The 27,158-nt window shown below is 47.2% G+C and overlaps 1 protein-coding gene and 1 long non-coding RNA gene across 6 annotated transcripts in view; one reads left to right on the top strand and one right to left on the bottom strand.

The window, feature by feature from the left end:
• Positions 1-2,935: 2,935 nt before the first annotated feature.
• On the top strand, positions 2,936-17,385 carry LOC143840501 (uncharacterized). Of its 5 annotated transcripts, none has more exons than XR_013232233.1 (5): positions 2,936-3,350; positions 4,618-4,840; positions 5,243-5,852; positions 7,631-7,770; positions 13,689-17,385. It is a non-coding gene; the product is annotated as an uncharacterized LOC143840501 (long non-coding RNA). The 5 variants fall into 5 exon arrangements; XR_013232230.1 differs by having other exon boundaries at positions 4,618-5,466; positions 5,643-5,852; XR_013232232.1 differs by having other exon boundaries at positions 4,618-5,852; positions 7,634-7,770.
• Positions 17,386-22,313: 4,928 nt separating this feature from the next.
• PCDH17 (protocadherin 17) overlaps positions 22,314-27,158 on the bottom strand; it is a 193,592-nt gene continuing 188,747 nt past the window's right edge. Inside the window, exon 6 of the mRNA XM_077344311.1 lies at positions 22,314-24,654. Coding sequence (XP_077200426.1) covers positions 23,969-24,654 — 686 coding nt within the window. The 3' untranslated portion in view covers positions 22,314-23,968. The remainder of the gene's footprint in view (positions 24,655-27,158) is intronic.

The raw sequence follows: 27,158 nt of genomic DNA, 5'->3' as shown, positions 1-27,158 counted from the left end.
CCAACATTGGTACTGCGTCTTATCCCGGCATATAATGCCCTTCTGCAAGTCAAAACTCTCTCTCTCTCTCTGCACACATTGGTAGTGCACTTCACGGGTCAATTTTTCCTGTTTCGCCAGAGGATGGATTTAGATCTAAACCAGTCTCAGGGCCTGGTTGAGGCCATCAGATGGTTGGCAGATAACCAACCTGTTCCCCCCATGGCTGAGAGCCAAAACCTTCCAAGTCCAGGGATGCCCTCGTTGAGTTTCGCAGAGGCATGACCAGAGATTTGAAACACAGCTGCTCACATTGCAGCCTGCGAACAAATGTTTCCTTTGACAAGATAATTGCTTTTAACCATTTGGGGAGTCCTTACAGAAAAAGGTTATGCTTGAACGGGGAGGCTGCCTCCTTCACCTCCCATTCCTCTCCCTCGCACCAAAACGTTTCCCAGCAGAAACAAAAATTTCAAATCCAGGGGAACAAACAGAGCAGTAAAAAGAAGAGAAATAATTGGGGAAGATTCTTCACCCTCTCTCGCTCTCTTCCCACTCAGATATACACCAGGCAGAACAAATTTCATAAACTCACAAGTATTTATTCCTTACGCTAATTCAGCAGCGCTGTAAAACAACGCGGCAACTGCCGACTGGAGAGGAATAAAGAGTGTCGGCACAGCAGATCTGGATTAGAAAGTGGGATTTGATCATCTCTAAGTTATCTGCATCACAGCGCAGGTTCACTGGGCAACACCTGACTAGAATGTTGTCATTCCCCACTCGGGCAAGCATGCGCTGGAACAGACAGCCACAGCAGTTTCCATGCCGGGATTTCCTAGCGTGCTAATGAGCGTTGTAGTTTTGACAGAATGTCCCCCTTCCCCCTTGTCTGACTCTCCTGTGCGTGGGGAAAGAAAGATCTGGAGAGGGCAGTGACCTCCGTTGGGTATATGGCCATAGAGTCTGCCCTCCAGAGCAGCCATTCTCTCCAGGGGAACTGACCTCTATATAATAGCTGGAGATCACTTGTAATGCCAGGAGAGATCCAGGCCCCACCTGGAGATTGGCTACCCTACTTATCAATGCATTTAGATTGAGAGAGATCTGCTACAACGAGGAAGGTGTTGAAGGTGTGGAATTGGGGGCACTGAGAGTGCACCAAGGGATTCCTGCCCCCTTCCACAGCACGGCAGCCTCAAGCACATCATGAACTTTGTCCAGTGCGATCACCACAACCGTCACTTGCTGATGGCTTGAGAAGTCACAATAATAAAAAAAGAGAGAAGACAGTCGTATATTTACTGCCTGAGAGCTGCAGAGAAGCCCCTCTTTGGCGACAATAATTTAAAAAAGAAGAAGCCTAGACTGGAGAGGTTAGCTTGAAAAGCAGGGAGCAACACCAAAAACAAAACAAAACAAAAACCCTGACCTTTTTGTTCTTAGAAGAAAGCCCATTAGTCGAATGATTGATTTTGTGTTTAACTTCTTTCCCCTCCCCTCCCTTCTCAGCATTTATTTCCCTAGTTCTTGTGTTCCTATTTGCGGCACTAACTTCTCCAGCAGCTGATCTCCAGACTTGAGAGTTCCGCTCCCCTGGAGAAGATGACATCATGCCACACTGAGGTCCATCCTCTCCCAATCCCACATTCCTCAGATGCCACCCCAAATCTCCTCGATTTTCCCAGCCCTACCTGGCGAAGATACTGTTATTCCTTCCTTGGAGTAGCTTGGCGAGAGATGCACTTCCTGGTTGGACCTCTCAGGCCTTTCAATCATGGGCATGTAGGAAGGGAGCTGGTTGGTGCCCTTGGGTGGGAGGGTGGGGAGCCACTGGGTTGCTATTCCTTGGCCTGATAAATGAGGTCCTAAATGATTATCGTTAGACTAAAGATTGAATTTAGGGTTGCCAACTCCAGTTGGAAAACTTCTGGAGACCCAGAGAGTGTTTGCACTTGGGTTCCTACTCATGAGCACAAGGAGCCCTTGGAGTGGGATCCCTAGATGGTGAAGACATGAACGTTCCATATGTAGGTGGCCACATATTTTAGTAACACACCAGATTAAAAACAAATTTTTGGCAAAGAAACTATAAATAGATATGTGTGTGTATACTCTTGTATTTATTGTATTTTGATATTCTTGAGCATTTCTCAACCTTTACTTTTATGGAGGTTAATCAGAACTGCTATGAGAGGGAGAAAACCCCAAAGGTACTGTTAGGCCAAATAAATCTCACAAACAGACTTCAGGAAGAAAGTAAGTTTATATTTGCGCAAACAGAAGCAAAGCTTAGCCTTCTTTGGGGAAAGCCAAGACTTTACTCAAAGCTTGCTGGTCCAAATCAATCCTTTATACAGTTCAACCAGGGAAATTCCATCTAAACTGTCCCTCCCAGGGCAGTCCTGGGCCGGGCTCACACTCTTTTCCCTATATGCCCCAAACATACAATTTCCATACATGTATGTGCATTAAAATGAGCTCTAAGTCCCCCCAGGGGCGGTGAATCTACCATGCTAATAAGCCTAGCTATACTTCTGCGCAAGCGTCAATATTTATGACTCTCACCTTTTCTCCAAAAAACTGGTTTCTTTGACAACAGGGGTCTTATCTACAAGAGGGGCGCCAGGATTCTAGTTAATCAGCTTCTTTAACCCATGAGACAATGATGTTACTAATCAAGAAATCTAGCTCTGACCCTTCAGAAGCCCATCTACTTTGAAGGGGGCATTTTTATGCCAGTGACCAAGCATGCCGCTTGCTGCATTAAAATCAAACCAGCGGAGTCTTCTGGCCTAGGAATGCAGAGGTCACCTCTAAAACAGACGCAACCCAGGAGAGCAGAAACCTTCACTTTTGTCCCTGCCCCTGCATCTAGCCAGCCTCCCTCCCTCCCTTTGGGTTTTCATTATCCCAATGCTATGCCAGCCCTTTCCTGTTTCCATTAGACTATTGTAATGCCAGACTCCTACTGTTCTCATTAGCGCAGGACCCCATAACGGCAGGCACCTCATGTTTTCATTATAACTGAACTGTATGGTGCCAGATGCCACTTGCTTTACTTTACAGAATTATATTTGACCACAGACGACAAACTTGTAGTCAGACAAGTGGGAGGCCTGAAAGGTTTTGCTAGAAATGCTGAGGATAAGAGGCAAGAGAAGTTGTTTTTCTGAGACAGGGCTGGAGTTCTCCGGGAATTACAACTGCTCTCCAGCTTGCAAAAAGGAAGAAGAGTTGTTTCCTGTACCCTGCTTTTCGCTACCCAAAGGAGTCTCAAAGCATTTTTTCCAATTGTCTTCCTTCCCTCTCCCTACAACAGACACCCTGTGAGGAAGGTGGGGCTGAAAGAACTCTGAGAGAACCACTCGGTGAGTACAGCTCTAAAAGAACTAGTCCAGGGTCCCCTAGCTGGCTGCATGTGGAGGAGTGGGGAATCAAACCCCAATTAGAGGTGTGAGAAAATTGGAAGTTGAACTCTATGGCATTACACAGCACAGAGCCCCCTCCCATCCCCAAACACACGCTCCCCACCTCTGACCCAAAATCTCCAGGAAGCTCCTCAAAGTTAGCAACCCTAACAAAAATCCAGGCAGGTTTCCACCTCTGGGTTGGGAAATACCTGGAGATTTTGGGGTGCAACCTGAAAAAGATGGGGTTGGGAGGGGCTTCAATGGGGTTAAGACTACCTTAAGAGTCCACCTTCCCACGTAGCCATTTTCTTCAGGCGAACTGATCTCTTTCTCCTGGAGATCAGCTGTGATCACAGGAGATCCCCAGCTACCACCTGAAGGTAACTCTACGCCATTGTCATCTGAAACAGGGGTAGTCAACCTGTGGTCCTCCAGATGTTCATGGACCACAATTCCCATGAGCCCCTGCCAGCAAATGCAAATGCTGGCAGGGGCTCATGGGAATTGTGGTCCATGAACATCTGGAGGACCACAGGTTGACTACCCCTGATCTTAAAGACGGGGAAACTCTTGAAGATTTGGGGTGGAACCTTGGGATAGATGGAGTTTGGGTATGGACGTTCAGTGGGATGTGATGCTGCAGAGTCAACCATTTTGTCCAAGGAAACTGATCTCTCTGGACAGGAGACCAGCTGTAATTCCAGGAGGTCTTCCTGAAGGCTGGGAATCTTGTTTAATACTCCTCGTGGTGAGCAGTACGGCCAAGTCGCAGCCAACTTACCGCCACCCTTCAATGGCCTTTTCAAGGCTAGAGAGGCTCAAAGGTTGTTTGCCCTTAGTGGCCTCCGAGTAGCAGCCCAGGACTTTGGTCTCCCATCCAAACCCTAACCAGGTCCTGTCCTGCTTCACTCCTGAGATATGAATATTGGGTTAGCAAGGGGCATCCAGGTCAGGGCTACTAAAGACAAAGAACGTGTACAGAAACATGAGCTCACAAAAGGTTATGGCAAAGTCCAAGCGGGCAAGGAGCAGGAGCAAAGTGCTTGGCAGGGAGCCCTTGCTGGTCTTGAAGGGGCCACTGATTTTGAAGAAATGTGGGACATTAGCAGGAGAAAGGATCCTTTTCCAGGCAACAGTGTAAAAAAGCTAAGAACCTTGGGACATGTTCAGTGAAAAATATATTTAATATTAACTTTTTCTTTAAAAACAGAACTTTTTTTTTTAGGTATACTAGAGGAGGAAATCCCAAACTATTTTTGCATTCCATGACTGCAGCGAGGATTATCTATGCCAAGAATTGGAAACATCTTGGGACTAGGGACACCTCTGAAGGAAGACGGGCTACTACAGATATTAGAGCTCTCTTGAAATGGCCAGACAGAAATACGGGCCTGGAAACCTTGTTGGATTTGAATGGGCTGGTTTTGCAGAATTACAGGACATCCCAGGTATTGTAGGGGATTCCTAACGGCAAGGACATGATGGTATTGGGTGTATTCTGATGAAACGTTTGTTTGGAAGTTTGGGGGGGGGGTTATTGTTATTTCTCTGATTTAGATACCGCCCTCCCTTGCGGCTCAGGGCAGCTTACACAGAATATAGGGATAAGTACAGTGTAATTCAGTAACTTTGAGCAGAACACAATTGTAGCAGTGGTTTCACTATCTAAAGAACATTTCCATAGAACCGTTCTGATATTAATGATGATAATGTTTTAACCAGTTAACTATGATCCCATGAGCTGGTTGGTTCGGGATTCAGTTACAACTTAACTTGACTATGTATGTCTTCATTATTAATTTGTGCATATATACAAAAGCCATGAAACATCACCCGTATGTTGTTGCCAGGCCCATGTGAGCCGTCTACTGCACCACAGAACAGCTGGGGCAGGCTCAGCTGTGCTGGCCGAAGGCCTTGGACGGGTCATCCAGGGCCTTCCTCCAAGGCACATGGAGGGCCAGAGAGAGAAGCTGGCTGGTCTTCCTCGGTGACAGATGGGGAGCTGGGACTGAAATATGTGACTTGGCCCAAATGGCACGATGGGTCAGGATGTGGACTTGGCACCATCCAGGTAAGGAGACGTTCTTCTCAGCCTAGATCCAACTGATTTTCCCAAAGAAAAGAAAAAGGTTATAGGCTTGAGTCAAGCACTGTATTAAAATCCAAAGTCTGTTGTTCAGCAATTATTTAACGAAATATGGAGACAGACTACTTTTTAATGGAATTTCTTTTGGCCATCCTGTGCAGCTCACCTATGGCGACCCCACTGGGTTTGCAAGGTAAGAGACCCTCATATGCCATTGCTGGACTCCAAGTCACAGGCCTGGTTCTCCTCGATGGTCTCCCATCCGAATACTGATCAGGGCGGAGCCTCCTACGCTTGAACACATGAAACGACCTGAATCGGACTCATCAAGGTCAGCATCGTCTACCGGCAGTTGTTCTCCAGGGTCTCAGGTGAGGGTCTTTCACATCACCTCCTGCCCGATCTTCTCACTAGACCTCCCAGGACCATCTGCATGCCATACATGGAGGGGCTCTCCCATGGAGCAAGGTTGGGCTAGCCCAAAACTTCTTTGGAAGTTTTTAAGCGGAGGCTAGATAGTCATCTGGCAAAAATGCTGATTTTACAGACTTAGCAAGATTGTGAGTAGGTGGGCAGGAAGGGATGTGCTGGTGTTTGTCTCTTGCATACTCAGGGAATTGCTAAATGCCTCTGTGGGATGGTAGGCGAATTTCCTCCAGGCCAAGCTGGTTTCAGGAGATTTTTGGTGGGGGGAAGCAGTTGGGCATGAAATTGGGGTCATCGTGGGTGGGCAGGTAGTTGTGAGTTCCTGCATTGTGCAGGGGGTTGGACTAGATGATTCTGGAGGTCCCTTCCAACTCTATGATTCTATGATTCTAACCTCTGTCACTTGGAGATCAGTTGTAATCCCAGGAGATCTCCAGGCACTCCCTGGGGATTGGCAACTCTATCCTAGACATAATTACACATTAAAAGGATGCACAGTTTCAGCCTGAGCCCTACGGGGCAGGAGTTCCATTAATAATTGGTGGCTTCTACTGGGTATTTGTGAAGCAAGGGATGCCACAGATTTCGTGTCAAACATGTTGTACAGTCGTCTTTATCATGTTCAAAGGTGTCAGTCAGATGTGAGCCAATCACCTGGCCTGTTTGAGGGGTGCCAAATGGCCAGGCATTGTGTTTTCCCCAAAATGAACATGCTGAAATGAACATGCACTGCTTAAAATTAGTCAACTTTGCTAACAGACTGGCAGCAATTAAGCAGGGATTCCTTAGACCAGGGGTTGTCAAACTGCGGCCCTCCAGATGTCCACGGACTACAATTCCCATGAGCCCCTGCCAGCATTCGCTGGCAGGGGCTCATGGGAATTTTAGTCCGTGGACATCTGGAGGGCCGCAGTTTGACTACCCCTGCCTTAGACAAACACCATAGGGTGGGCATTTTTTAAAATCCATTTATGACAGATGTTAATGATATAGGACTGATTTAACTCCTTATTCATTGAGGGACCATTTGCCTGGTATTTTCTCGCTGCCTTTTGGAGGATTTCATCCTGTTTTTTGTAGGGGACAAAGTCAGCAGTCGCTTTTTCCCAATTGCAAATTGACATTTTGACAACCAATCAGTATGATCTCTGAAGTCCCCGGCTTCATGTTTCAGAAGTCTCTACTTTGTGGTTATGAGGGCAAGCTCTACATCTCCCCTTGTAAGTCCACACAGAAGGGCCAGAAGTTTCACTTTAAAAAGAATCCCGGGACTTTGGTGATGATGGAGACGCTTCGTTAGAACAGTTGCTTGTAACAGTACAATTGTGTGTGCGCTTTAAGAACTGAATCACGGTGAGCCCATGAATTAATGACCTCAAAAACGCCCTCTCGCTAACAGCCTTGTCCTGGTCTTGCCAGCTAAGGGCCACATCGTCCTTGGCAGAGTCCTCTCATGCTGGGTTAAGTATGTGGAAAGTCACAATGCATGTTGGGTGAGCCAGAGACAGGCAGTGGTTAGGGGACTGGCCTAGGAGTCAGGGAGTTACTAGCAAGCACTCAGCAGATGCCTGGAAATGTTGAGGGAAACACATCCCTATTTTCTGGCCATTTTTTTTTCTTACTGCTCCTCAGTTTTCGAAAGGAGAAGAAGAGTTGGTTTTTATACCCTGCCTGAGGGAGTCCTGAAGCAGCTTACGACCACCTTCCTTTCCTTTCCCCCCAGCAGACACCCTGTGGGGCAGGGAGGGCTGAGAGGAGTCTGACAGCAATCCTTCATTCAAGCTCAACGTGCAGGAGCACTTGCCTTCCCTATCAAGGCACCCAGTACCCAAGACGGCAATTCTTCTTTACTGAAGCCCCCAGGTTTGTTCGGTTTTTTTTGACCCAGTGATGTCTCTTTTAATAACCCCTGTGATTTTATCTTTGCACTTTTTGCCATTGTGTTTTTTAATGATTTATGGCAGCAACGTTACTTGGGAGGGATCCAAGCACATTTCACAGAAATGAGAAAACGAAGGTTTTCGTGACAATGCTGGTGTTTCCCCCCTTACTGTTGTGGTGGGAACCTTTTTTTGGAATAACCCTGTTCTCTTTTCCAGAATAAAGTGTTTGAAGATGGGGAGGGGGGATTGTGTCATATTCCCATCACAGCATTATTAACATACTTGAATGCAGTAATTGACAGATGTGTATAAGTTGGGTTCAAATGATTAAAAGCTGCCGAAACATCACCGCCTGTCAATCTTCCCAGGGAAAATAAAGACCCATCCATCTGCTGGGGGACTCCAACAAGACTGTAATGAGTCACCTTTAAAATGACAGCTGTCACCCCTAGGAAGGCAGCCCCACAGCAGATCTCAAATGCATTGTGCGTTATGCATCCTCTGCCGCGTCAGAGGAAAGAAAACCCCTCGCCCCGCAAACCTGAGACCCCCAATGTCAACTTCTAATTTGGTGCTACTTTGATCATGTTCCTCAACAGCAGAGAGGCCTATCTTGTAACATTATCGGTGATCAGTAGCATTTGGGTGCAGCCCAAGTCAATAAGAGGAGAGCGATGCCAGAGCGCTGCTACGGTTTGATAAGACGCAGCGTGCCGGCTTCTATCTCTGCAGTCGGCTGTCACATTCGTGCAGGATGAATGCAGCTTTGCCAGAAGAGAGGCATGCGATAGCATCGCACCTGAAAATTAATTCTGCCAAGCTGTGCTGCCGTCGCCCCCCTCCCCAAACAAAACAACTTGCTTCTCGGTGGCTGCTTTGTGTTTCCCAGGGACCCTCGCAGGCACAGGACTATGCGCCCCCTGACCCCTTGGGTGCTCTGGCAATTGTGACCTCTTTTCCCTTCCCCCGCCCCCCTCCTTCCTGATCATCTTTTCTCTTCCATTTTTGGTGTCTCCCACGAAGTCGGGCAGGTGGAGCCATAACATTTTCTGGGAAATAAAATGCAAATTTCTGCTATGCAAATGGACCATTAAGAAGTAAATTAGATTGAACAGCGGTGGTAAATCAGCAATTATATTGTTGTGGCTTTTTTCAAAAAATATAGCGAGATTCCAACACAAATAAAACCTACAATGTTTGCAACACATGTTGAGGATGGTAATGTGAGTCGCCACTGGAAAAGCCACCCCGGGGCTTCCAGTGCGCTTTGCTGGGCCCGGTGTGCGTCTGGCTGCTGCTTTTGATGCCTCCTTCAAAGGCAGGGGAGCTGCGCAAACGGCTTCTAGACTGCTGGTATTAATTACTGTTTATAATAGCTCTCATTTTGACATAATTATTGCATATTTGGGCACATTATGCCAAAGGATATCCTCAGCATGGTGATTAGGATTCATATTTATATTGTGTTTCTAATGTTCATAGTTTAACCTTCCCCACCAAGAGGCCCTTCATCCTTCAACATAAAATAACTCACACTTCGCCCCTTGGCTGGTGGACTTAGGTTTCTGTCCCCAGTGGATGGGAGCACACAAAGACACACAAAGCTGCCTGATACTGAATCAGAAACTTGGCCCATCAAGATTCAGACAGGCAGCATCTTTCCAGGGTCTTTCCCATCACCTGCTGCCAGGTCCTTTAAACTGGACATGTCGGGGACTAAACCTGGGACCTTCTGCATGGCAAGCAGAGGTTCTGCCACGGAGCCACGGCCCCTCCCTGGCTGGGTAAGGCCGTTGAGAGCCCTGCATCTGTTCATGGAGGTTAGGTAGGACTCGGATTTTCCATTCCTCTCCAGAGCTCTTCTGACCAACATTGTTAGATGGGGGTGGCACAATTCCATGACGGAATGGAACCTCCCCTGCCCTGAGGAAGACCCACAGGCTGGTCCTTGTACATCTTGTGATCTTCTCAAGCACACACCTGCCATTCACGTGGGATAACAATGCCAGCAAGCAGTTTCCAGTGTGTAAGATTAAGAAGGCCCCAGTATAGTGGCTAAGCATCCTTATCCATTGTTGCTCCTCTATATATTTATGTAACAGCCTAGGGGGTGGGACGTGTCCAAGTTAGAATAGGGCCAATCAGGGTGCAACCAGCTTTGCCCTGATTGGCCCTTCCCCTGCAGCTCCCGCCCTCTGTCCCTGGACTCTAGCCTCTTTGCTCTCAGACGTGCCTCAGTGCCTGGAGCCAGCAGCAGGTAAGGGGAGAAGGCCCTGAGCAAAGGGTTGTGGTGGAGGGCTTGCTAATGAGGGCCTTTTGGCCTGCTAGGCTGGGCCTGCTGACAAGGGCCTCCTGGCCTGCTGACTGCCTGCTAAGGAGCTCTGTCCCGGCCCTGCTAACGAGCTGCCCAGCCTCCCTCCCTCCTGCCCAACTTGATCTGGTAACAGAAAACAGAACCTATCCCGGGCTATATTAAACAATTCCACAATAAATACAAATAAACGTTTATTGTGGAATTGTTTAATATAGCCCGGGATAGGTTCTGTTTTCTGTTACAATAATTTTGAACCGTCCCTTTCTTTTCGTGGTGTACTCTCAACTTGATCTGGTGGCAAGCTGCAGCCCAAAGCCACCTTATGGTGCCTGGCTAGGGGCTAGGGGAGGGGGCCCTTTCAAGGCCCATTCTTAGGAACGGGCTTTGAAGCTAGTATATACATAATATGGCAAGTCTCTCATTCTTTTATCATCTCATCAACAAATTACTGAAATATATATATTTTAGTTGAGGCTTACTACACACATATCTCTACGTACCTCCAGTGCCTGCCTATGTACCTTGCTAATCTTGCACTCAGTTCTCGGAATCACTCCACAAATAGATATCATGAACTGCACAGGAACAAACCAACCAACCCAGCAGGAAATGCAATGAATCCAAAATTGGTAATTTAAAGAATTGGTCTGGTTGCACAGGCACAAAGAGGAGATGAAGTACAAGAGAATCGGTGCTTCACAAGTAGGTCAGTTTAATGCCTCCAGCCCTCAGGGAATAGCTGTCCCTTCTCTGGTAATTAGGAAGATTTAGTTTGCACACTCTGCAAGGTGAAAAGTGGCTGCAAGCTGCAAACAATTTGTTACCTTTTACCAAGGCATGACTAACCATACGGCGTGAGCAGCTCCAGTGCAGGTGGAGATTTGCTTGTTATGGGGTTTGAAATGCATTTGGATAAAACTATTGGCACAATCCAGTCAGGACCAAGGAATTTTGTTTAAGGCAGATTCATCTGGTAAATGCAGCTAAGTCAAATTTCTCAGCATCCTTGGCATACCAGTACTGGCTTCGCTTACCACTGTCGTGAACAAAATGAAGATATTAGGGCACTTGGTGTAGATTTATTATTTCCTTTATATCCTGCTGTTCTTCCCAATGGGGATCCAACATAGCTTAGCCATGTAATTGTTCTCTCCATTTTACCCTCACAACAATCCTGTGAGGTATGCGGAATATGCTGACAGAACTGTCCAAATTCTGCAGGACCTGCAAAATGGTGATTTCTATCAGGCATACAGCTGAGGCCAGGATGCACAGAATACTGTCCATTGTCCCTTCCCGAACACCCCCTGCCACCCAGATCTATTCAGGTGGATCATTGGGATAGAGTTTTTACTATTAATTATTATTATAATTTCTATATTCTGATTTTAACACTATTGTAGAAATATATATCATACATTTCACTTAGCCTGGATGCAAAGAGGGGTGGTTAATAAATCAAATGATAAATACAAATAAAATTAAAAAGACGGGGGAGGAGGCAAAAGTCTGCCTTACTCCTGTTTGTGCCCTTGATTTGCAACCCTGACAGTGATGCGGGCTGTTCCCATGGAATTGCAGCTCATTTCCAGACTACAGAGATCAGTTTGCCTGGAAAAAATGGCTACTATATACATAAACACAAACACATATATAAATTTAATCCTCCCCAACTGGAGGAACCTGCCTGGGACTTTGGAGTAACTGTGGAGTTACTAGTAATCCTGGTTGAGAATGACTGCTATAACCAATTAATGTTTTATTATATATATACTAGGCCAAAAGCCCGCTGCATTCTTCAATGCACTGGGCACTAGCGGGTAAGTATTTTGGTGAAGGAAGGTGGAGGGAGGAAAGGCTGGGAAGTTGAAGAGCAGAGGAAGCTCCCATGTCCTCGCTTATCTTCCCCCCGGAATGTGGTATGGGAAGCAGGTGGCATCCCCAGGGCCGGCGCACCTCGGGTGAGTGCTCCTCAGGCTGGCGGCCTTGCTACTGCTGCATATGAAGTTGTGGGGTGCAGCTGGTGGGGGCCATGGCAGCTGGCTCAGGGCCACTGAAGCCAGTAGTTCCCTGGTGCTGGTGCCACCCCCTAGGGGCTAGTGGCTCCTCTCGGCCTCTGCCTGCACCTTGGGACACCTCCTTTAGTGAGTGGATTCTGATGGCTCACTCTTGCAGCTGCCTTCTTCTCACGGGCACCGCTGATAGTTCACCGCTGACAGCTTCTCATTTCACAAGTTTGGAGCAGGTGCTGCAGGTGCTGCAGGTGCTGGCCCCATCCGGGCGCGGCAAACTGTGCTAGCCACGCCCGGATTGGCCTGCCACCCTGGAAACAAATTCCAGACACCAGATGTGTCCCGGACAGCGGACAACTCCTAGTGCTATTTTCAGAATATATATGGTTACAGATATATGTGATCTATTTTTTATAGATTGTTTAACTTTGATCTTATCCAACCTGAGTTGAATATGGAAGAGTAGAGTAGAATAATAATAACATTAGGCAAGTTAATTTGCTCAGAGCTTCAGTTCCTGGAATCAGTCTCTCATCTAGGCTGCTAATTTCCCTGTTCTGAGTCATTGTATGAGTTGATTTTAGTAAACTTTAGCTTTCCTTTTTCTCTCTCGTCGTGTGATATTGCCCTACCCTGACCAGGACTGCTCAGGCTAGCCTGACATTGACAGGTTCCAGAAGCTAAGCAGGTGTTTCAAGTGTAAATTTTCTCTTTGAAAAAGGAAGGTGTTGAGGTATAAAGGTGTGGATCCTGCCATAAATCTCCCACAAGTGCAATCTTTACGGAGTTGACTAGAACAGAATTAGCAGTTGTCAGGCCTGAATATTCCTGAATCTTGCTATTAAGAAAGCCTGTGTGCAAATTCACATTGAAATAAAGCAGAGAAAATAAATAATGATGCATTCATTAACCTCCCCCCTCCCAATACAATCTTCCCTTGGAAGAAGGGAGATGCAGATCCATCTGCTTTACATTGCACTCTTCAAATAATATTCTTGGGGGATAAACAGATCCGGGGGGACTAACAGAGCATCTCCAAGCCAGGAGAGGGGATTACTTCCTTGCTAACAAGGCATTACGGACTCCACATTTTTCAAAAGACAACTCCTAGATCACACCCCACTAGGCAATTAACTATCATTTACACTAAGCCTTCTTGGAGCACTTCCTTGCCAGGCCTGCACAAAGCCTTCCTGCTTTTTACTGCAGTGTTGTATTTCTGCAAGCTCCGAACAGGCAGCAGGTTGTCCAACGCTTTCACCAGCTTCAAATGCTAAAGTTACCCAGCAGGCTAGAGAAACCTCTGCCGCTCTCCTGTTGAGGGAAAACAGCTATCCATCCCTAATGAAGGAAGTGTGAATTGCTGGTGATTCCTGCAAGCCAGCGACTGGGACAAGCACTTCAACGTCACTGTTGCTGTCCTGAAGTCGTTCTCAATATGGTCGCCAGCATATGTTGCCTTAATGTATATTCCCTGTTAATGCAAGCCAAGGCAGACAACGCTGCTATTAGGAACCACTTTATTACTACAATTATTAACTGTTGCTGTTATTAATCGTCCTCGTTTTCCAGATGTCGTCTCAAACACAGCCATTAAACAACAGTGATGGAGACGATCCGTCCCAAAGTGCCCTGATTGTGTTTCTCTGCTCGATTTTGGTGTTTGCCAGGTACCGTATTGTGATATTTTCAGCCATGCCGAGGACAGACATGTATCGATTGGAATGGCCATCCCAGCATGTTCATGGGGCATCCTCTCAGGCTCCTCTCAGTGATATACTAAGCCAACAAATCTTGAAAGCCCAAACACCACTTGAAATAACGCAATGGTTCAGACCACCTGAACATAATGAGGTGATCCTGAACATAATGGTTCAGACCACTGAACATAATGAGGTAATCTCAAGGAGTTATATATTGCCAAGCATCCAACCAGTCATCAACCTGAGGACCTTCTAATTAGGTACCAAAGAGCCTGAAAGCCAACTGAGATTTTTTTTTTAATTGTGTTCCATTACCAGCATCTCAATAGCTTGTGTGTGGTGCTGCTTCCAAGGGAGATAACTTCCTGTTTGTTGTTAATGACAACATGTGGTTGGAAAGAACGTCTGTTCTAGAAAACCAGGGCCCATTCTGCACACATAGGATAATGCACTTTCAATGTGCTTTGGCTGCTGGATTTTCCTGTGCAGAACAGGAAAATCTACTTCTAAAGTGCATTGAAAATGCATTATCTATTGTGTGCAGAATAGGCCCAGGAAAGAATACCGCCTATCCCCGGACATCAAACCAGGAAATCAGCCTTTCTTTGACTTTGAATAGGATACAAACTTCACTCAAAAGATCACAAGCTACATCAGTGGTTCTCAACCTTTGGGTCCTGACCCCAAGTGGGGTTGCCTGGCCCCTTCTGCCGGGTTGCCAGGACAGGTTGGTGGTGGCGGCAGTGGTCGAGCCATGGTACTGGCTGCCTCCATGCCGCCTCCAGATCATTGTGTGTGTGTGTGCACCTGCGTGCCTCCGCCACCACAGTTGGACTTGTGGCATTACAATTGTTGAGAACCACTGTCCTACACTTAACAAATAAGTGGATTGGGTCACCCTGAGTCACTGACTAGTAATTGGGGCCATCCCTCCAAAAACACACAACTCACAAAACAAATCCAAAACAAACTCACCAAGCAAGAATCAGGGCCTAAGAGTCCTAGTAAAATTGAAGAAATAAGACACCTACTGAGAGCTATGAGGAAATAGAGTGAATATATCTTAAAGAAACTAACAACCACCAAATATGGATACAACACACACATCAGCTATAACGGAAGAGTGATAACAACAGGGGGGGGGGAATCAAGGGTCCTAATATTGAGGGGAAGAGGCAGAGACAGTGGTGGGAGGGGGTGGGACAGTAGAGTGGAGGCAAAGGTGAACAAGCCACCTCCAACACTGGTGTTGTGCAATGCCAGGTCAATTAATAATAAGAACCACACCTAGCAAAACTAATAACTGCGTGGACCTGGCATGCATGACAGAGACCTGGATCAGAGAGGGTGAGACATTCACCTTTAAAGAGCTAGCCTGTGCCATATTCACTGCCCTCCATCAGTCCAGGACTGTGGGGTGGGAAGGAGGGGTGGCAATCCCAATCCAAGAGGACTTCTCATTCAGGGCTCTCCTTGCACCGTCAATTCCATTAATTGAATGTGTAGGCCTCGGGTGGGACTCAACCAAGAGTGTGGCTGTCTGGTTGGTGTACTGCACATCCAATGCACCTCCAAATGCCTTGCCAGCCCTGCTAGAGGAGGTGGCATCCTGGACACTACAGTTCCTTAGACTCTTAATTCTGGGAGACTTTAACATTCATGCCAACCGCTGTGCTGGCTTTCAGTCCAATTCCAGATCAGGCTTAAGGTTCTTTAAGGCCATAGGCGGTCTGGGCCCAGTGTACTGAGGGACCACCTTTCAGCCTACACCCCTCAAAGAGCTTTATGCTCCGCTACTTCCAACTGCCTGGTGATCCCTGGCCCCAAGAAGCTCGCTTGACCTCAACCAGGGCCAAAGCAGTCTCCATCCTGGCCCCAGCCTGGTAGATCAAGCTCCCAGAGGAGATCAGGACCCTAACAGAACTAAAACATTCCCACAAGGTCTGCAAAAGGCATTTGGTTGAGGTCAACCTGAGCAAATCACCTTCCATTGGCCCCCAAGCCTTCCTCCTATGAAAACCACAGCTGACATGTCCAGCCCACAGGGCCATCAGTATCCTGTAGTTAATTACTGTTCTCACCACTGTTCTAATGTTCCAGGATACTGTTCTATTGTCATCATTGTATGCCATCAGGAGGTCCACCAGTGGGGCCAGCACTTCAGAAGCCCCCCCCCCCCCGTTGCTTCAAGCATCAAGAGGACAGAGAGTCACTGCCCCAGACATAATTTTCCATCTGTACTTTGTGGCTAATAGCACTGGTTACCTCTGCTCCATATGTTTTGTCTCTCTGGGATGAAACCCACTCACCTGCTCTCTCTGCCCCTCTGCCCAGCCGAGGAGGAAGCCTTCGGCCATTGTCACCACCTGGGAGCTGCTCTCCAGCCTGCACCCCCGGACCCAGCTCTGCATCTTCGGGGGCAGGGCGGACAGGAACTGCTCCAGAATCACCAGGTCCAGCATCTCCCGCTTGCTGTGCCTCTCTGGCTCCACGTTTGATCAGGCACTGGTTACCTCTGCTCCATATGTTTATCCAACCCCCTCTTGAAATTTGCTATATTTGTTGCGGCCACCACTTTCTGTGGCAGGGAATTCTTTGTGTTAGTTACTCTTTGGGTGAAAGTCCTCCCTTTTATTTGTTCTAAGCTTAGGCTTAGTTAAGGCTATATCAATTTCATTGAGTGTCTACAAGTTTTTCTCTCCCTTCTCTATCCCAGGCATAAATTTCTAAACTTCTGTCATGTCACTCTTCAATCATCATTTCTCCAAGCTAAAGAGCCCTAAACTCTTCAACCTTTCTTCGCAGGTGTTCCATAACTTTAATCATTTTCCCCACAAATTACACATACTTCTAAACCTACCACCTTTTCAGGTGGGTTGTCACCAATATGTGGATGACACCCAGCTCTACTTCCTAATGGATGGATGGCCGGACTCCCCCCCCCCCCCTGATACATTCGCCAGTTGTTTGGAAGCAGTGGCTGGATGGCTCAGGCAGAGTTGCCTGAAACTCAACCCCTCCAAGACAGAGGTCCTTTAGCTGGGTAGTAGGAGGCAGGACCAGGAAGCACTTCTCCCATTCCTGGACGGGGTGCAATTAACACCAGTTCTAACTTGGACATCTTGGAGGGCCCATATTCAGCCCTCTGTCATCTGCACTGGTTACCAGTCTGTTTCTCTCATGAACTCTGATTCATGCCCCCTCCCTCCAACCGCATTCTCCCTCCAGGCCGGGTGTTGGTTCCTGTCCGCCTTTGCATACCAAAGCTCCCCTCAGTAGGGCATCCTTATCTATTCCACTTTTAGTGACCTTGCTTGTCTCGCTGGAGTCTCAACAGACTGCTAGTTTAGATCAAAGCTGGGCTATCTGACTCGTCTGGGAATCTTTGTAACTTTTTGCAAATGTACCTTTCCCGCCATTTCAATTCCTCATCCCCCCTCCATGTTTGGTCCCCCCTATAAGTACACCCCAATGTTCATTGTATCTTCGTCTCTGCCAAGGCGATTGTTCAATGGGTCTTGGCTCGCATTGGCTGCTGTAGAAGTTCTGTTAAATAAAGCCTTTCTTTTGGATCCTTACTCTGTCTGGGTCTTGGAAGCTCCTTTATCACACACTCTACTCGCTAACCTCTGCCTGATTCTTGACAGTTTCCAGATCAAGTTTAAGGTATTGGTTTTAAATATATATATAAGGACTCATATATATATAATTCCTGGAGACACTTTTTGGGTAGTTTTTCTTATTTTTTGCTGTCACAGCTGGCTTATAGGAACCCCATGGGGTTTTGCCATTTGCCATTTGCCTTTGCATAGGGTCCCTTGGAGGGCTCCCAAACAAGTACTGAACCTGCCTAGCTTGCAAGAGCTGATATGATCAGGCTAGCCTGGGCTACCCAGGTCAAGGAGGCTTACTTGGAATTCAATTGATGTGACCTTGTTGCTTTCCTCATGCAGAAATTAACTTCTGTGGTTTTCACCTTTGATCTTACCTGCTTTGGGTGTAATCACTCATTTCTGCATGCCACTGAATATCATAATGCAATAATAGGATATTGCAAAAGTAAACCCATTAAAAAAACATTAGAGAGGCAAACTGAGCAATTTTACAACTGTTCCCCCACTCCAGCTTTTTGGACTGTGGAGTACTGAAGAAATAATAAACAGAAATCACCCTTGGGATGGGGGATGCAGCACAGGGGTAAAGCGGCTGCTCTCCAAGCATATAAACGTTCTGCAACTGCTTGATTTCTGGTCAGGTGGTTTCCAACAGCAGAGTGGGAAAGATCTCAGTCTGGAAAGCCATGGTGGTAGGACTGCCAGCCACCAGGAGGGCCTGGATTCCCCTAGATTTACAACTGACCTTGGCCATAGAAATCTGTTCCCCAGGATGGAATGGTCACTTTCGAGGGTGGACTCTATGGTCTACCATAGAGATCACATCGCCACTGAGCTCCTTCCCACCCCCAGACTCTAGTCTCCATAAGCACTGCCCCCACAGGCAGCTGTACCTGACTGCAGTCAAAGTGGAGAGTGATGACCTCATGGGGTACAAGGAAGCTTTGTCTTTTTGCACAAAGGTGCTCCATGTGGATGTCTGCCAAATGATGCCTGGCTAAGGAGCTGGGCCTTTTTGCGCCTGTTCCCTTCTCCTGTGTGGCAACTGGCTTGGCTTAGGAAGACTAAGGGTCCAGCTGGCGATAGCTGCAAGGGAGTGGACCTTCGACATGGCAGGGGCCCCTTCCTCATTGTGCTGCTCCAGGTGGTCGCTTGCAAGCCTGGGCTGGAGAACCAGTCTGGCTGAGGTTGACCAGATGCCTAAAGATGGATTTGACTACTTCAGGATGCAGGATGGAAGACAGGTTGTTTGTTCTCCCAGGTTAAAAAACAAAAAACAAAAAACAGTGGTTTTAAATCTAGCCTGTCAGGGAGAGAAAAATGGGCAAGAACATTCCATGACCCACCTCCAGCCACCATAGGTTCAAGCAAAGCAACAGAAACATCATGCTGGTCTGCGGATTGTGATGGTTTTTGGCTTTTCAATGCCAGATTCCACTGGGAGAGGTGAGCTTGAGGTGCCATTGGGTGGTCTGAAGGAACTGGGAGAGTTCATTCAGACATGAATGCTCGTCCCTGATGTGGGGGTGGCCCCACAAGTGAGGGGTCCGGATCTGCAGCAGCAACAGCATGGCCTTTGATTTCATGTTGACCAGGGCCGGCGCTGAAAACAGTCCTCTGTCGCCAAGCAGAGAGCCAGAGACCATCGGTGCCCGGCAACTGTCAGCAGAATTAAATGAGCGCCACGTTTCCTAAACCGAGCTTTTCCACTGTGAGTCATGAGCACTGCATTATCTCAGGCTGGTAAATAAATAATCGCAACTAAATACAGATAATGTGTTAACAGCTAGAGCTAGTAAATCACCAGTGACAGAGCGCCTTGAGGTAAATTCCTCTTTTCTTAACACTGGTGAGGGCCTTTCTTGGGGTGTTGTGAATGTGTGTGTGTTTACATCTTCCGACACCCAACAGGACCCTTGTAGCATCGTATACTTAGCCTGGAAACCATTTAGAAGATGTACACGCCTCCATCACTTAACATCACATAGACTCTGCTTGAGCTTCCGTGGCCTAATTCTACTGCTGGTAGCAACTATGTACCCGATGTTCAAGCCATTCACTTACCGGCACTTCGAAAATATGGAGATGCGCATCAAGCACCTTCCTAGCAGGAACATTTCAGCTGCCACACAGGAAGAAGAGTTGGTTTTTTATATGCTGCTTTTCACTGCCTGAAGGAGTCTCAGGCGTCTGGAACGCCATTAGCTAAGAGCTGCGATTAATACGACCCTACATACTATCCAAGAGACAAGTTTTTTTGCATATTAGAAGTGTGTTTGAAACACTTATATTTGTCCCTTGATAAAGCCAGCAGGTGAAATGCATTGGGACTTATATGAAGGATTAAAAAAACAACTGAAATTGAAGAGAGACAACCTTTCCTTGATTTATTATTGCCATTGTTGTCCCAGTGCATCTGTACTGTTTCACAATTCGTGTTTTTCACTGGTACCTACCCCTCCCAGTTCATTTATTTGTCAAGGAGTCTCAAAGCAGCTTACCATTGCCTTCCCACAACAGACACCGTGAGGTAGGTGGGGCTGAGAGAGTTCTAAGAGAAACTGTTCTGGGAGAACAGCTCTAACCGGACAGTGACTGGCCCAAGTTCACCCGGCTGTCCACTTGTGGTGGAGTGGGGAATCAAGCTCGGCTCGCCATATTAGATGTTGGCACTTTTAACTGCTACACCATGCTTGGTCACTGAAGAAGAGCTGGTTTTGCAGGCTTTATTTACCACCCAACGCAGTCTCAAAGTGGCATACACTCACCAAACTTTCCTCTCCCCACAACAGTCACCCAGTGAGGGAGGTGGGGCTGACAGAGCTCAGAGAGCAGTGGCCAACCCAAGGTCTTCGTGGGTATGAATGGGCAATCAAACCTGGGTCTCTAGATTTGAGGCCTCCACACTTAGCCACACCAGCCTGTAGTTTCCTAACTAAATTATACACTTTTAGAATATTGGTCAAAGTCGGAATGCTTTCAGAAGCTGATTTTTATTATAAAATCATGGAGTTGGAAGAGGTCATATAGGCCATCTATTCCCACTGCCTGCTCAATGCAGGTTTAGCCTAAAGCATCCATGGTATCTGTCCAGCTGCTGTTTGAGGGCCACCAGTGAGCTGGATCTCACCTTCTCCTTAGATACGCATTTCCACTGCTAAATCTTCCCCTGCTATCTAGCTGGTACCATTCTATATGTAGTTTAAAGTCAATACTGGAGGTCTTATCCTCTTCTGCCAACTAGAACTGTTCCCTGTCCTCTTCCAAGTGACACCATTTCAAATACTTTTCAAATATTTAGAGAACAATCATAATCTTGTCTTCTCCAGGCTGCACATTTGCAGGTCCCTCAGCCTTTCTTCATAGCGGGAGCATCCTCATCGCACTCCTCCACACCCTCTCAATTTTGTCCACATCCTTTTTGAAGTAAGGTCTCCAGAACTGCACACAGGATTCCAGTGTGGTATCCAGTGGGAACTCTGACACCTTGCAATTTTTATGTGATGCCTCTGTTGATATAGCCCAAGATGGCATTCACCTTCTTTACTGCTGTATCATGGTTATTTCTGTGTTGTATCTATAATGTTTACCTTCCTTGGGACCTACGTCAGGCGAAATGGGGAGTGTATACATGCTGGTGGAACGTGCTGAAGTCCCAGCCAACGTACGGCTACTGTAGAGTTGTCAAGGCAAGTTCAGAGGTGGTCTGCCATTGTCGGCCTCTGGTATCCCTTGGTGGACCCCCATCCAAACACTAATCAGGGTTGACCCTGCTTAGCTTCCATGATCCTCAAGTATCTAAATACCACAATGAATTTTGGTCTTGCAATATTTGCTTCTGTGGCCACGAAGGGAGTACAGGGGGGAGGCCCAAAGGTCTTGAGTTTTCTCAAGGCTGATAACCCCAAGCTTTTTGGTTCATATGAATTAAAGCTAGAGGAAAGAGAAGGTTATCCCTCTCCAATCTCTTGCCACTGACATCCAGGAAAACAAATAAGAGACCAGTTTGCCTATCTAGCAAATGCATTCATGGTAATCCATGACCTTATCACCATTAAATACTGCATGCTAAACTTAAAATGCATATAGTATATTAAGATATTTCAAGTACTTAAAAGAATCTACTGACAGTACATTGAGAAGCAGCCCATGAAGGGGGTCCCAAGACTACATTTTGCTCAGTGTCACACGATGGCCAAGATCCAGCACCAACAGGATGTCTACCAGCAGGCCAGAACCCCCTGTGGCCTCCCAAGCACCAAGAATACAAAGCATTTCAGCCCCCAGACAGTGTCCATCTCTACCTTGTGGCTAAGAGCTCCAGATGTTCATGGCATCCCCTCTTTAGCCACCACAAAATAATCACTGATGATACAATTCACACCTACTAAAATATAGAGCTGGAGTAGAAAATATATTTTTTTAAACCCTACATAGATGCTTATTTTCAGGGGGCATATAGACTGCCTAATTGTGTTTATGCAAATTCCACCGACTTTATACTGCAGCTCTCATATAGACCAAAGGCAAAAATGCTACAGCAAGGAACATGTACCTGGGATGGGGGGGGGGGGGAGAATAAAATTACTGAAGCCTCTCATAATAGAGGGTGACAGCAAGGGCAGAGGGAGAGCTGTGAGCCCAAATTGAAACCTTAATAGACAGAACAGCACTTTCCAGAAAACCAGACAAAAGATCATTTGCACCACATGGGCACCAAAGCATTTTCATGCTCCGCGAACCAAGCAGTGGCATCAAACTTTGAAATATTAGGGTAATTTGAGCATTCAGCCATGACTGCGATATATAAACAGACCGGCCTGTGTCTTTGCGAGAGAAAGAGAGAGTGTGCCCAGGAAAGAACAAGGAGTTTCCAGGTGTTGGTTCAAGTGTAATTTTTGTTATTAAACATGGATCGCGACAGAAGCTTCTACAAGGACTTGCACACAACCATGACTGATGGATGCATTTCTCGGCCGTTGGGGTTCGCGCCATCAACTCACTCATGACACACTGGAACAGATTATGCACTGCGGCACTTGGGAGACCACACATTAAAACAAGAGACTGCGCCCTGAGGCTCTCGTTCCCACGCTCCCGCAGGGGAATTGGAAAACAGGGAAAAGAAAGAACAAGGGAACAGAGAGAGAGAAAGACACAGAGAGAGAAAGAGAGAGAGAGAGAGAGAGAGAGAACAAAACTCAAAGGGTTCGACAGCTACCGAGCCCACACTTGCCATTTACATTATAAGCCCAAATATTTGTTTTTTGTTTTTTTGTTTTTGCAACACAACTATATATTAATTTAATAAAATACACAATATAGCTCTTATACACTCAACAATTTGGCTCAAATGCACTGAATCGGCAATAAAATCAATTTAAAAAAAAATCCATGTCATCGGATGTAAACACATTGAATCTTCTCACATTTCAACATTTAAATGGAGGTTGGTGAATCGGCGCGGGTGGCTGAAATGGCGGCACTCACTTGAGCTATTGTAGTGTCCACAAATGAACTACGAAAGGTGTTAATAATGTTAATTCTTCTCCTCTAGTACTACCCATCCGATGGGTCTCTCTCCTTTGGGATCTCGTATTATGCCTCAGCTTCGAAACAGACCGCTAACCTAGAGTTTTGCCGGACACGGAAAGCCCCTTCCCCCCCTCCCCGTCTTACCACGTGAGCTAGCGGATGGGTGCGTCGGACAATCATGGGACTCTACCATTTTACACTGAACTTTAACATGAGTCATGAACAGTGTTACTAATGACCGGGATATCTTTGCGGAAAACGATGCTACAGAATGGATTCTTGGGGGTTGCTCTGTGTCTCGTGTGTGTGTGTGTGTGTGTGTGTGTGTATGAGTGTGTGGCAGGAAACTTTTATACAGAAATGGTTGTCTCAAATGCGTGTTAAATGCTGGGTGTAGCTCGGTCTATGACAAGAACGTTTGTTTCTTGGTTTATGCAGGTTCTGGTTTTAGGATTTTCAGTGGAAGCCTGTAACAGACTGCTGGAAAACCCTTCAGAGAATGATCGGGCCCGACTTTGATGAGGTCTACAGGTAAACAATCACAATGACATCAACTATCAAGTCTTAAACAACAGGTTCCATTTGTCTCAGTTTTTAAAATCCTTACAACTTTCTATTAGATTGTCAAAGTGGCGCCAATTTCCTTCCTTCCTTCCTTCCTTCCTTCCTTCCTTCCTTCCTTCCTTCCTTCCTTCCTTCCTTCCTTCCTTCCTTCCTTCCTTCCTTCCTTCCTTCCATTTGCTTTACATACATCACACTGTCCTAATGAGAGTTTTGTCAAAATGAAACCGGTGTTATCTGTGAAAAATAAACAGCAGTGAAAAAAGGAACAGACTTAGTGGGCACTTCAGATGTTCACTAAAAGCCGTAAAGCAGCATTGGTCTTTGTTCATCCCTGTATAAACTTTAGAACCAGGGGGAGATTTTGTTTTGTTTTTCAAATCAGCAGAAAAAGCAAATCAATGCTAGGCTGTCTTTTTGTGTGTGTTTTGTTTTGTTTTCACTTCCTCACAGCTACGGGGTCATTTCCCCGACAGTCCTGTAAAAGCTTGTCGATCTCCCGCACGACTTCCTCCGCGTCCACCGACTCCCTCCCCAGCTCCCTACTGGAGCGGTCTATCTGCTCCAAGACAGAGTCCATGTCGGCGGAGTCCCGGCTGACGCGCGAATGCACCTCCGCAAAGACCCTCGCCACCTGATCGGAGGCGAGGAAGGCTGCGTCCCTGGGCTGCTTACTGGGCGACAGGTACTGAGAGTCAGTGGCGGTCAAGTACTGGCTACTGGGGTCAGCCAGCCCTCCCGTTTTGACTTCGCAGCTCTCCAGCGGCCCTTTGGTCGAGGCGCAAGGCTCCACACAGGTCTTGGTGGGGCTGCTGGACGCAGAGGGCACCTCTTGGAGGAGAGGGCTCAGGGCACGTTTGGCTTTGAGATAAGGTTTCACGTTGGCAATGAGAATGGTGTGCTCCCGCTTGTCTTTCCCAAAGGTACAAAAGGTCTTTTTCCCCGTGGGGTTCACCGTTTCGTAAGTCTCAGTCTCCACGTTCGCTTCCACTGTAGGGACAAAGAGATTTGTTCGATAATCCGCATTTTCGGCCTGGTTGGCAGTCGGGAACTGGGGCATCCAACACCGGTCGGAATGACCAAGCACCCGGCATTCGTCGGTGCAGTTAACGCACTCCTCTTGTTCTGCGAAAGCAACGAGAAACAACAACGGCGGTTTTAATCGGCTGCAGTGCTGAGAAGGGATCGCAGCTTGCCTGCCTGCCTGACAGCCCAGGTGCTCCCGTTGCAAAAGCAACCATAATTAAAACATTTCAGGAGTCTTGCATAATAAACCTACCGGCTGAGGCCATCCATTTACTTAGAAGTAATTCTCAAGGTATGACAGCCACCCCGCAGCTCAAAGAGAGAGAGAGAGAGAGAGACTCAGGGGAGAAGCTCTCCACTGAATTGAGTTCGCTGGCAAACCCTCACTGTAGAAATCTGTTCCGGTAAAGTCATTTAGGGAAACACTGAACAGTCCTTAAGAGTCTCCAGAAGGCATTATCTCAATTATCTGCCCACCCCCAATCCAATAGCTGAACAATGGTAGACTTTGTCGAAATATGAACACTTTATAACAATTAAGCAAGCTGAGTTTTCATCTCTGACGCCTCGGTGTGTTTGGAATTGTGATACTGAATGACAGGCAAGTTATAAAGGTGTGTGTGACTGTGGGGGGGGGGAGCATCCTTTGCCAGCTGGGAAGAGGGGTGGGGTTTTCTTTTATTGGGCATTAAGCCTGCCAGGAGGTGCATTTTGCTGTTTGTTAGACCTGAGTTATGGATTGTGTAACTGACTCACCCAATCCCTCTTCTCTGATTTTTTTTAAAAAGTGCAAACATGGAAACATTAATTTGCACAATACATATTAGGGGGAAATATCACATATATAAATTCTCTTAGAAGGAATAATTTCTTTAGTCAGAGTGCTGTTTTTCTCAGAGTGATGGTAAGTATAATTCATCAGGTGGATTTTCTTCTTGGTCATCATATTGCCATTTCAGGAACCAGCAAAATGGTTATGACGATACTAGGGGCAAAGCCTGTTGCACCCAGGAAGACAAGGGGTGCTAGCACACGTGCCTGCCCTGTGGCTTCCCCCCCCTTGAGATCCAGCGTGTTGGAGGTGATTGAACAGGAGGAGACTCTAATCTCAGGAGCCCAGATTGATCCCCCACTCCTCCTCCATGTGCAGCCAGCTGGGTTGCCAACCTCTAGGTGGGGGGCCTGGAGATCTTCAGGAATAACAACTGATCTCCAGGTGCCAGTTCTTCTGCAGAAGACAGCTGGGAGGGAGGGAATGCTGGGTCCCATGGGGCTGGTGGGCAGCCTCTACTCCTTCTCCCACCCCCACCCCCACCCAGTCTCTTGAGACTCCACCTCCAAGTGTCAAGGAACATTCCTAACCCAGGAGTCACCAACCTCCAGGTCCAGCCTGCAGACCTCCTGGAATTGGAATTCATCTGCAGACCTTCCCAGGGGAAAATGGCTGTTTTCGAGGGGGAATGTTGCTATGACAGCTCATCTCCAGACAACAGAGATCAGTCCCCCTGGAGAAAAGGGCTGCTTGGGAGGGGGGGACTCTGTGGCCTTGTGCCCAACAGAGGTCCAGGGATGCCAGCCTCCAGGGAGGACCTCCCATAGGAGAGGTCTTCATCAGATTGCAGACATGGGTTCCCCTGGAGAAAAGGGCTGCTTGGGAGGGGCTTTCCCCCACACACAGTTCTACACCAGAGCAACTCACTAAGGCAGCTCTACTTTCCCCTCTCCCCCCAATTTCTACACCAGGGCAACTCACTGGAGCCAGCTCAGCTTCCTCCCATCCCTCCCCACCCCACTTCTACAAAAGGGCTACTCACTGCGGCAGCTCTACTTTCTCCTCCCCTTCCAGGGCCAAGCTACTCACTGGGGCCTCTCCTGTTGCTACTGCTGCTTCTCCTTCTCTCCCTCCCAATTCTCCTGGTGTTTCCCAAGTCATAGAGGAGATGGTCTTTGTGGCCTGCAAATCAGTTGTAATTGTGGGAGAACTCCTCACAGATCTTCTACCTTCTATGGACTCAAAGCCTTGCTTCATAAATGTCAAAAATGTCTATGGGCTAGGGCAGGGGTAGTCAAACTGCGGCCCTCCAGATGTCCGTGGACTACAATTCCCAGGACCCCCTGCCAGCATTCGCTGGCAGGGGCTCCTGGGAATTGTAGTCCACAGACATCTGGAGGGCCGCAGTTTGACTACCCCCTGGGCTAGGATCTCAGGCAGGGGTCTTCCACATCAGATCCCTTTAACTAGAGACATTGAAAATTGAACTTGGGGCTTTCTACATGCATAGCAGATGCTCTACCATTGAGCCATGACTTCCCTCTACCAAGTTCATCATTCAGATTAGCAGCAGCTCTTCAGAGTCTAATGGAGAGGTCTTCCATATTGTCTACCATCAGATATTTTAATTGGAGATGCTGCCTGTGATTGAACCTGGGACCTTCTGCATGCCAGGCAGAGGCTCTGCCATTGAGCCACAGCCCCTTCCCCAATCAAATTGCAAAGAGGGAGGGAGGGAGACAGAGAGAGAGAGAGAGAGAGAGAGAGAGAGAGAGAGAGAGAGTGTTGTGTATTTATGCTTACAGCATTGACTAATTTTCCATTTTTGCTA

Source organism: Paroedura picta, chromosome 6 (genome assembly GCF_049243985.1).
Source record: "Paroedura picta isolate Pp20150507F chromosome 6, Ppicta_v3.0, whole genome shotgun sequence".
Classification (NCBI taxonomy): Eukaryota; Metazoa; Chordata; class Lepidosauria; order Squamata; family Gekkonidae; genus Paroedura; species Paroedura picta.
This window is presented reverse-complemented; position numbering and strand designations above follow the sequence as displayed.